The sequence below is a fragment of the Juglans microcarpa x Juglans regia genome, chromosome 7D, assembly GCF_004785595.1.
Source record: "Juglans microcarpa x Juglans regia isolate MS1-56 chromosome 7D, Jm3101_v1.0, whole genome shotgun sequence".
Classification (NCBI taxonomy): Eukaryota; Viridiplantae; Streptophyta; class Magnoliopsida; order Fagales; family Juglandaceae; genus Juglans; species Juglans microcarpa x Juglans regia.
In genome coordinates, this window is record NC_054606.1 from 9,723,794 (window position 1) to 9,735,074 (window position 11,281).

The following is an 11,281-nucleotide window of genomic DNA, read 5'->3' on the forward strand; positions in this document are numbered from 1 at the left end:
AAAAGCAGTCAGCTTGAATGGAAGACACGTTACAATATTCTTGTTAGTATTGTTAAAGGACTTCTTTATTTTCATGAGGACTCCAGGCTTTATGCATTTTATAAACCTCCTCCCTTAGAAATGGCTTACGCAGAGGGTGATGAGGTTTTGCAGAGAGTGATGGGTAAAAAAATTTTTGCTCACTATCTACTTGATATATTGCCACTTAAGGCTGTTCTTGGGTGGTATGAGATAAAACTAATAAAATTTGGTGGATTTCATTTGATAAAAGAACATGGCTTGAGGCCCTTTGATAGAGGAAAGGGAAAAGAAATTATAGAGAATGATTAGGTGAACAAGATTTGGATAAGGTATTTCACTTTGTTTATTTTGATTTTGATCTTAAAGGGAATGGTGGAATACATGTTAAATTTGTTGGTTGGTGGAGATTTGTTCAAAGTTTTGCTGGGGCTAATATGAGTATGGTGGGAGCCTTTATTCAACTTAAATATGCACTTATCATCAGTGGAGAGTCTTCTTTTGAATTCGTGAAGATGAAGAAAGAGGTTTATGGCTCTTTGCAAAAGTCATTCTAGAGAAGGATCGCGATGCCTTTGGTTCTCCAATTGCGTCTGAAATTGATAGAACAATGAAGAAACATGCAGATAATCTGTTATATGTATTGGAAGGTGTTGGTGCATGAATAACACAGCTGGGAAGCAGGAGCCGCAACCTTGAGAGTTTCGTTGATAATTTGAAGGTGTTTGTTGGAAACAATCATGGAAGCACTGATGGAAGGCGGAGGCAGTTGGAGAATATTCTTAGAGAGGTGCAATCGAGGGTACAGGTGTTGACGGATAAGCAATTAGTACTTGGTGGTGAGCCGTGGCTTGCAAAGCTACAAACATCCGAGGCAAAGCAACAACCAGAAATCCAAAACACTGTGCAAGTAGATTCTTTGCAAGTTGCATATGTTCCTTAGTAATGCCAGCAACATCTTCCTTCTGCTAATAATCAACAGGCTGAGTTATTTTAGTGCTTCTGTTACAGTCATCTATATCCCCTTGAGCTTTTTATGGTTAGTGGGATGTGTTTTGGGCATTGGGTTGCTTGTCCTCAAGTGGATTCCATGGATGAATTTTGGATTTTGCTACTATTCCTAAGGCTGGGCTTGTGGTTGCTAGACAGTTTATTTTTTTTTTTTTTTGGGTGGCTAAAACATCTTGTATGATCTAGAGTACGGGACAATGGTTGAGTGGACTTGCTACAATACGACCATCAATTTGCAAGCTATGTTTTAGTTGCTTTATGATAATTTCTGAGTGGATTGTTGCCGAATGGAAAGGAAAGGGCCCTCAAGTTGTATTAACACTCCAAACCTTGAGGATAAGGTTTTTTAAAGGGAGAGGATTTGTTATGAGTCTGACTGTAACAATGTCGTTTGGGTTGAAGAAATAAGACACAACATTTTATGTGTGTTTGAAGCTGTCCTTTTTGGAAGTAGTTGATGTTGTGCCTTTTGTTTATTTTACTTAGCTTAGGTGTGTTGTAGTGGTTTCTTTTATGCTGTATGTTTTAGTGATGTTGTGCATTTTAAGTGGTTATCATGTAGCTAGTGTTTTACCTATTATTTTAGTTCTTTCATATTTTTGTTAAGAGAGATGTATGTGAGTCTGAGCGTAGGGGAGAAATATATAGATGAGGGAAGAAAAAAGAAAGGTGCATCTGGAATCTTGTTGAAGAAATTTGTAAGGAGGTTTGGGAGCCCTCAAAGCACTCCGCAGCAATTCATGTTCTTCTAGCAATTTATCCAAACACTTGGTGTGCCTATTTTTCTATTACAGCATTCTATTTCCCTTACCTTCCTCGTTACAACAGCAACACAAGAGAATTTATACTACAGTCGTAACATTCCATTTCCATCATCTTCATTATTACAACATCATTACAAGGGAGTTCTAACAAATTACATATTATATAAAAGAATGTAAATTATATATATATTAACTATACCGTCCAATTTAAAATTTGGGAGGGTTGTGGGTCATTCATTAAGTTATTTATTCAATCAAAAATTATATTTACAATCATTTTTACATATTCTTTATGAACTTTGTTAATGTGATTGGTCGCGTTATTTTTTTAATATAAAATAATAGTTTTAGCCAATTACATTAATAAAATGTATAAAAAAATATATAAAAATAACTGTATATACCAAAACTCAAATAAATATAAGATTTTAAGAAATGTGACACGTTTACACAACAATAACTATGTATAATGTTACTCTATAGTTATGGCAACAACACACGATAGAAATTAGAAACTGAAACGCTCCCAATTCACCGTCGTTTTCAACATTCTGACCCTTCGGCATCTTCCGAGAATCTGAGAAGACACTGAAAGGTATTCAGTGGCGTCTCTGAGAACTGGTCAGACATTTTGCTTGCGCGTAAGATTCCCATGGAGAAGGCAGCAGTTTCTGCTAGTTCCAAGGCCAGGGAGCCTTCTCCTCCTTTCAAGCTTCTCCTCTCCTGCCCCGCTGGTCTTTCACCATCACAGGTTCTCAAAACTCTCATCTTTTATTTCTTAATTTATTCCTTACATCTGTAATCTGAATGCATGTTTATTCTTTAATTACTTTATTTTTTTTCTTTACAATGTGGATAAGGTATCTGTGGTTTTTGATGAAGCGTATGATCGGAGTCGCCACCCGGACACCTACTTAGAAAATTCCATTGCTGAGGTGATTCTGAATTTTCGAATTTATTCTGATGTAAAAATTCCGTATTTTTTCTATTTCGTAATTGCATAAAGTTGTAGATTCAGCGAAATTAGCTGACTTTCTGGAAATCGAATCGGTTAACTGTATTTTACATTGGATTTTACATGTGCCCATTTGAGTCTGTTTGTACCTTAATGGAGCTATTTGTTTTCTATTACAAATTTACAATCAGCTTGAATTAGTTGCATTATAAGAGTCCGATATGTGTTTTTCTGTGTTGATGGTTATGTAATGCGTGTTATCTTATCGATGTGTTGATGGTTATGTAATGCGTGTTATCTTATCGAGAACTTAATGGACGTTCAGTGTTTCCATGGAAATCAAATAATTTTCTTATCTATATAGTTCACTTTTTCACTGTTATTTATTTCTTCCTTTGTCTTTGCTTAGATATGGGATCAAAGGGTTCAGATAAACAAGTCATTGTACAACGGCACAAAGTTCCGGGTATGTGTACCTCCTTGAGCAATTCATGCCATGTATTGTCGTTTACTTTGTAAACTAACAACTTCATCATAATAAAATAATGATTAAATTGGTTTATTTCCCCGCATGATGCAAATGACTAAGATGAGTATGGGACCGTTGTTAACCAAGGGCTTAGATGGTAGCATTCCTACTACCAAAAACATATGTTTATGAGAGTTGAATCATTTGGAGATCATAGCCATTTTGTTTCTGGATACAAGCTTTTAACATTATTTTCTTCTTCTTTTTATTCTTCTTGATGCAATAGGCCAGTGACGATAAAATAGAATATGTTTTTTCTATGATCCTGCGGAATCTTGTTTGCAGTTTTTTAAATTCTGAACTAAATTGATTCCATAGCTTCAGTTAATCTTTCTTTTCCTATAATTCTGCGGAATCTTGCATGTAGTTCTTTATTTTCTGAACCAAATTAATTCCATAGTTTTTTTTAAATAAAAACACTCAAGTAACATTCCGTTCATCAGTACCTTCCAGGGTGAGATCAACACCACAGTACATCCCATGACAAAAACTCAAGTAAGGCATATACAGTCAGTCCACTATTTTATTCAAGATACAAAATCTTATTTACATCTCAAGGGAAGAAGAGCTGATTTTTCGACTACCAATTGCCCTCTCACTCCCTTTGGAAGGTTCTGCCCATCCAGAAATTCCTATTGACCCCTGTGCACCTGCTTTAGCAAAACAGTCTTCCACCTGATTGACTTCCCGATAAAATGGCCCCATGACAGAGAATCATTGATATATCTCTTAATAAATCCTCCCAAAGCTCAATCAAAACCCAATAATCCTCCCTTTCCTCTCCAGCCAATAACAAGAACTTGAGAATCCCCAAGGGGTTGGCCCAAGTGGTGAAGGCCTTGGTCTTGGAGTATCACTCCCTTCAAGTTCTAAGGTTCAACACCTCATGGGTGCAAACAATCCTTTGAGGTCACACTCCCTGGTGAAAAGCCAGCGATTTAATCAGTTCCGTGTAGGGAAACTTCTAAGGGTGCGGTGCACGGGACCAGAATTTACTCTGAAGGGTGGGTCCAAAGGGCCCTGCCTTGGAGGTTCCTCGACATTAAAAAAAAAAAAAAAAAAAAAAAAAAAAAAAAAAAAAAAAAAAAAAAAAAAAAAAAAAAAAAGAAGAAGAAGAAGAAGAAGAAAGAAGAAAAGAAAAGAAAAAGAAAGAAAGAAAAAGAAGAAGAAAAAAATCCCATTCAAGTTATATTGCCATAAGATGCAATCTCAAACATAATTGAACCATTTGGCACTGCTCTCAATTCCGCTAAGGTATTAGTACCCACACCATAATGAGTGGAAAATATTGCGTTGTAGGATCCACAAGCATCTCTAATTGCCCACCTCCCCCACAAGGCCCGGGATTACCATTAGCATTTAGTAAAGCTGGAATACCTAAGGCAAAACCTGTAGCTTAGGTATCTTTCCCATTAAAACAGGAATACCTAACCTTTGCAACAGCAACATCTCCCTACACATCGGCATCTTAACCTTTGTAACTTTAGAAAGAGCCTCAACAAGCAATAATTTCACTTTAATGCTTGTAGTCTCCTTCTTTTCCTGTGTGTTCTCCATTTGTGCGCTACACCTCTTCAACCACAAACACCAACTGATTGAGGAAGTTATTTTCCCAACCACCTAACCCAACTGAGAATAATGAGAAGCCTTACAAAACCACAAGGGAACCCACTCTTGTCAAGACTGCGGTTAAACAGGTCTAAAACCGAGCAAGTTAGAAAAATATTTCAAACAAGATCAGCACAGTCACCAGTACATAATGCATGATCTAAGGACTTCATATTTGGATTCAGACAACAGTTACACCCTTGATGCTATAGAAATATTGGGTTGCTGGATTCTTGAATCAAATGGCAGACCCTTGCGAAAGTGTTTCCACATACAGATAAATTTTAGAAGGCAGATGTTGGTTCCAATCCCAGTTACTCCAGCTAACAAGTTGCCCTTTAGTCCTTTTTCTGTTCCCATAAGATTTTGAAGAAAAGCAGCCATCTTTTCATCAACCCAAATGGGAATATAAACACCAGAACCTATCCTCAGTGATTTAGACATCAACTCATCAACCAAAATATTCCTTACTAAACGTGTAAAATCTGCACATTCCATCCTTCTACTGGCCAGACATCAGAAACCTCCATGTCAGGACTCGAGAGATTAGCTACTCTTGTCAGCCAATTTCAGACCAATTCTCAAACCAAAAGTTCATGCTCCCTTCTGTCACCCTCCAATATAAGCTTGCAAAACTTCTTTGCTCAGAGACATTACAGATTTCCACAAAGAACCCAACCGAGAGGTTTTGTAGTTGAAAAGGCAAGGCACTTTAAGTGCTTGGTTGTAGAATAATCAGACCATAGTGAATTACCATAGAAAAATCTCCGAGCTAGTTTCATATGCAGAGCTCGTTGAACTGATCCAAAGCCATGTATCCCCAAACCCACCACCACTGTTTTACAAGCTTTAGCCCATGCCACCCATTTTTTTCTTAGCCTTCATATTAGCCTCTCCCCAGAACCCCAAGGGGTTGGCCCAAGTGATGAAGGCTTTGGTCTTGGGGTATCACTCTCTTCAAGGTCCAAGGTTTAACACCTCATGGGTGCAAACAATCCTTTGGGGCCGCACCCCCTGGTGAAAAGCCAGCGATTTAACTAGTTCTGTGTAGGGAAACTTCCGAGGGTGCTGTGCAAGGAACCGGGGTTTACTCTGCAGGAATGGGTCCGAAGGGCTTGCCTTGGAGAGGTTCCCCAACATAAAAATAAAAAATAAAAAAAATATTAGCCTCTCCCCAGAAAAACTCAGTAAATAATCCCAGAACCTCTTGCAAAACTGTCTTAGGGGTGTTAAGAATAGATAATGAACATATTGGCATGCTTGACAAAACATGCTTCATCAAAATCCGCTTCTCTCCATAGGATAACAGCCCAGACTTCCAGCCATCCATTTGTTTTTTAATCTTCAGCACTAGAAGCTCTAACATAGAAGTTCCAATCTTCTAATATGCCCGGGTACACCTAAATATGTGCAAGGATGGCTCCTTAAAACCAGTATTATGCATCACAATGGACTTCCTTACTGCAGAAATTTTTTAGAAGAAAAATCCAGCCGATTTTGATTTATTCACCAACTGACCGAGATCCGTTCTTAGAGCTGCATAACCTCTGAAAATGCTAACAATGAAAAGTTTGCTCCATTTAACCGTTGCTTCGGTTGAAGCATTTGATGCAAGTGGCAGTAAGCTACATGTGCCACAACCACATGTTGGACATCTGAAATAATATAGGATTCTTTTTCTCAGAAATATTATAGAGTCGGATTGCTTTAAAGTTTACCCCATGTTTTGTATCGATAGATTTATCTTAACTAGTATACTGTATTCGTTGTTTTGTACAGTATGGAGGAAACGTCTTGCTTCATGGAGATGGACCTAACCAAGTTTCTCGTGTCTGCCTCCACCTAGGTTTGACAGATTACAGGTTTCTCTCTCTTTCTGTGGGTACCTGGGTGGCCATGTGTGCCGCTGTGCATATGCACACTTCTCCTGATAAATAATAGAAATCCATGGACTGAGTTTAGATGTAATATCCTTCATATTTAATATTTTCGTCAGGGTCACAGTATTTAAAAGTGATACATGTTTTACATTTTTTACTTATCAAAAGCATTTTTATTACTTATAAATTTTTTTTTTATGAATAAAATTTTTACTTTATAAAAAAATATGTAAAAGCTTTACATTTTTTTCCTTTTAGCAAGTTTAAGTTTTTATTACCTACTGCCGGCCTTAGGTGGTCATTGTTTGAGTAGTTTCTACATTTTGTATGACTTGCTAATTGATATTAGATCTGACTGCCATGCCAAGTTAGCCATTTAGTGTATATAATGTTTGAAGGTTCATAATATTTAAGTTACAAAATAAGTATCCATCTTGAGCACCCCTCTGTTCATGACCAGTGGAAGTAGGTTTGGACAACCACGACCCTTCTACTACTAGAATTCAAGCACTAGTTGTCATTCATGTTCTATCTGAAAAAATTATTTTGTACTCATCCTGTGTGGTTGAGTGCTGCCTTGGTTCTCATTGACGGAATTATTTAACTATTTGACAAAAGAAGCTCCATCATTTCTAAAGCATATTTTCATTGCAAATGCTTTAATTTGGCACACAAACGGGAGGGAAATCCAGCTCTTAGGAACCCTTAATTAGGGAGATTGGTTGGCAGGCAATAGGATTTTGTAGTTTGAAACATGTGTATTAACTCAAGGGGTGCTTTGGATGACCTGGGAACTGATTAATTCAAATGTAGAGATGCAACCATTCTCTGATAAATACTTGAAAGACTTTTATTTTATGAAAAAGATGTATGATTTATGGTTTTGCAACCACCGAAATGGAGAATAATTGATATTGTGTTGGAGATGTCAATATCAATAGGATGTGCAACTACCTTTCTATTGTCTGGCCTCTGAATTTGTTCTAAACAAATAAAGGATTGGTTTTCTGCAATATCCCTAGTAGTGATTTTTCTGCAACATCTTGATTCACTTATCTTGATCCATGCTGTCTATAATGGCACTCTTTTCCCAGAGTAAAGATTTTCTGCCATCTTCTTGTTACCAGGACTTTTATGGGGACAAACTTAAATCCTTTGTGGGAAAAGTTCTTGGTTCCGTCAGAAGGTATTTCTACCTAAAGTTGAAAACTTATGTTCTGATTTTATTTTATCTCCATTTTGTCTTTGATGGTATAGCTGAATTCATACTGCCTAACAAATTAACAAATTATCTGTTGCCATACATCTTCCATCTCCCTGAAAATTCAAGTCATTTCTGAGGTGTCAGATATAAAAATAAAGCATGAGATTGTGAATACCAAGGAAATGATGTAAGAAATTAAACCTCAATACACATATCTTTAGCTCTTTAAACTTCTAGCATTAGGCTTTAAGTTCATAAGATTATGATGACTTGTGATATGTTACAGTTAAATCAAATTGGGTCACTTAGTAGAAACAGCTTTTCTTAATGTTTATCGATGCAATCCAAATCTTTTGAGCTTTTCTAGCTTTTATTTTCCTGTAGATGACAGTATTTGTTGTCAACACACTTCAAGTCCACTGGGTAACGGTGCAATAGTGGAGACATCCGACAATAAAATAATTGTGCTGCGAAGGAGTATAAATGTTGGGGAATTTCCTGGACACTTCGTTTTCCCAGGAGGTCATCCAGAGGTATTGAGTTTTGTAATGTGAAAATCTTCCTCCTCTTTTTGAAAGATGGGGTCAGTTCTGCAACACATAGCTTGCAAAGTTGGTCTTTTGCGGAAAATCTGGGCTTAATGGTACACTTTCTGATGGTTGACAGCCCCAAGAAATTGGAATAACATCCCATCAGTATGCCAAGGACTCGACAGAGTCTGAGCTTATTAACCAAAAAGTTTCTCAAGAGATGTTTGATAGCATTATTCGTGAAGTAGTTGAAGAAATTGGAGTACCTGTGGCATCCCTTGTAAGCTCCAGTCTCTTTGTGGTGAAAGCACCTTTTGTTCCTGCTTGTTTCATATATTTTGATCAATGAGTATGATTCCTGTCTATGATCAATTTGTTTATAAATGTGTGTACTGCTTGTGGTTTTAAGTTTATTTATCTGATTGTAATACCTTTGTCGAAACCACTTGAGCAATTCCACTTTGCGCAAGTGATTGATATTAATTGCTATAGCTCATGTAGGGGTTTATGGGGTTAGAGAAACATGCTTCTTTCTCATTTTTTTTGTTTGACTTGTTATTTAAACTATCTGATATCAATCTTTTGATTTTTATGCAGCACAATCCACTTTTCATTGGTATATCCCGCAGGGAGTTGAATGTAAGGCCAGCTGCATTTTTCTTCATCAAATGCAGTCTGGAGTCAAAGGAAATTCAAAAACTGTATTTGAGTGCACAAGATGGTTATGAGTCAACTCAGCTCTATGCAGTTTCAGTGGTTAGTTTAAACTTCATTTTCTTGAGGTGAAACTTATGGTTCATTTTTGTTAAAGATCAAGCGCATAAACAATCATATAGTGAGAGGAGCATGGCATTTAGGACTAATCCAAACCACCCCTTTTGCAATGCGTCCCTCCAACTTCCAACTTTGTCACGTTGCATCATCAAACTACAAAAAAGTTACCATGGGTATCGGTTATGACTCGACTATCAAGATTGTATCATGTCACCTATTTTTTGTCTACTTTAACGATGAAATCTTAACAAGAGGCCCAGAGGGTACCTTGCAACTTTTTTTTATCAATGTGAAAAAGTTAGTAATTTGACTGCACGTTACAAAATGGATAGTGTTTTGGGAGTACATGTATCAAGCCCTCCCCCTTTTTGGTTCGTGGTAAGGAGGGTGGTTGCAGGGTAAGTAGACACGATTTGGAAAATTGAAAATGGTTTTTTTTTTCTTTTGTATATATGTAAAGAAACTTGCTTTTATATTTACTGCTGGGGTGCATAAGAAATTACATTTAGCTTAAATAACAATTTCTTGCTTTATATGACACTGTAGATTGATTTTTTTTTTTTTTTTTAATAATTTTATATTAAGATGTGAGTACTCATCAATTTTCTTGATCAGACTGATTTGGGGACCATGGCATCAAATATGCCAGGCTGCCATCAAGGTGGACTGGCTCTCTACAAGTTGATGGTAGAAGCTCTGACAATTACCTGAAAAAGGTTCGAGACTATTGATTAGAGCTGTCACTTTGTAGTTTTCCAGTAGCTTTAATTCAGCTACATTTTCGTGGGTTTGATCTCCTTTTGATATGTTTTTAAACGAAAAATACGCATAACCATCTTCCTCAAACATCCCAGATCAAATGATGGAGAAAGGCACCAGATCATCCAAAACACAAACTTTTATCTACTGAGGGATGGAGAGAGAGAGCAAAAAAGACCATATGTTCTGTCCTTTGATATACTTCATATGAAACCGCATTATCGTTCGATTTTATCTATTTGGCATTGCAATTTAAGGTAAGAACGTGGTTTCAGCACTACCCGCTTGGTAAATCCAGAAGTTGGGAGCCTACAAATTTGAAGATGTAAAATTCATTTAGAGATTATTCTGCCCAGTTGGGCACCGAATTATCACTACTTGCATGTATGTTGCTTTATTCTGAAGCTAGATACAAGCAAGAAATGGACAAAGTAAGCCATGAGATCAGACAGTTTTTTTGTTTTTTCTATAGAAATACTGATTTTCATTCTGGATTTTATTGCTATTAGTCACACTGGTTAATGCATGCGTCAAATGGTTGACTATGAAGCCACTTAAAAGATGTTATGTAATCCGGAGTGACTGGAAATGATAAAATCAATGATGAAAAATAACAGTATCCCATTTTTAATGCAAAAATAAAGCTGAAAAATTATATTCATCATCCTTACACATCACACACCATACTTTTTTTTTATCTCTTACCAAATGTGTGATATATCGATGATGAGTAAAAGAATTCAATAAGTTTAAGAAGAATAAAATAAAATAAAAATTTTAATTTTTTTCTTTTTTTTAAAAAAAAAAAAGTGTGATGTGTGGTATGTGGAGATGATGAGTAGTAAAACTCAATAAAGATATCTCTATTGTGAAAAAATTTGCTAATCTTTAGTTTGAGCAGATAAGATATCTAAACATTTCTCGTAACCCTATAACAGTATTTACAACGTGAAGAAGTAAAATAAAACAAAAAATTTGAACCAATAAATTGGTTCTGTTCTATAATTTCTTTCAACAACTGTTACATCTATAAAAAGATTACACGGAAGTAATTCTACAAACTGACATGACTTCATATGATTTGTTAGATCTACTTTACAATAAAAGTAACTTTACATTCTGATAAATCACATCAAACTATATCAGTTTAAGTGATTACTTTTGTGTAATCTATTTGTAGCTAAAGTATTTCTTATTTCTTAAAACCCGTCCCAAGTTTCATTGTTCCAACTTAGTCAACCTAAGCGTA

At 36.2% G+C, this 11,281-nt stretch overlaps 1 protein-coding gene across 2 annotated transcripts; it reads left to right on the forward strand.

The window, feature by feature from the left end:
- Positions 1 to 2,299: 2,299 nt before the first annotated feature.
- Positions 2,300 to 10,258, forward strand: LOC121239897 (nudix hydrolase 9). Of its 2 annotated transcripts, XM_041137259.1 has the most exons (10): positions 2,300 to 2,544; positions 2,654 to 2,728; positions 3,158 to 3,214; positions 6,665 to 6,747; positions 7,893 to 7,951; positions 8,354 to 8,502; positions 8,636 to 8,779; positions 9,097 to 9,255; positions 9,889 to 9,989; positions 10,128 to 10,258. In XM_041137259.1, the coding sequence occupies exons 1-9, from the start codon at positions 2,446 to 2,448 to the stop codon at positions 9,982 to 9,984; spliced, it is 921 nt and encodes a 306-aa protein (XP_040993193.1). In that variant the 5' UTR covers positions 2,300 to 2,445; the 3' UTR covers positions 9,985 to 9,989; positions 10,128 to 10,258. The 2 variants fall into 2 exon arrangements, with proteins under 2 accessions (XP_040993193.1, XP_040993194.1); XM_041137260.1 differs by having other exon boundaries at positions 9,889 to 10,258.
- The last annotated feature ends 1,023 nt before the right edge of the window (positions 10,259 to 11,281 follow it).

Coding starts and splice junctions, on each gene's coding strand:
- LOC121239897 (XM_041137260.1), top strand. CDS start 2,446: ATGGAGAAGGCAGCAGTTTCTGCTAGTTCCAAGGCCAGGGAGCCTTCT. Junction 3,215..6,664: donor ACAACGGCACAAAGTTCCGG/GTATGTGTACCT, acceptor TGTTTTGTACAG/TATGGAGGAAACGTCTTGCT. Junction 8,780..9,096: donor GAGTACCTGTGGCATCCCTT/GTAAGCTCCAGT, acceptor ATTTTTATGCAG/CACAATCCACTTTTCATTGG.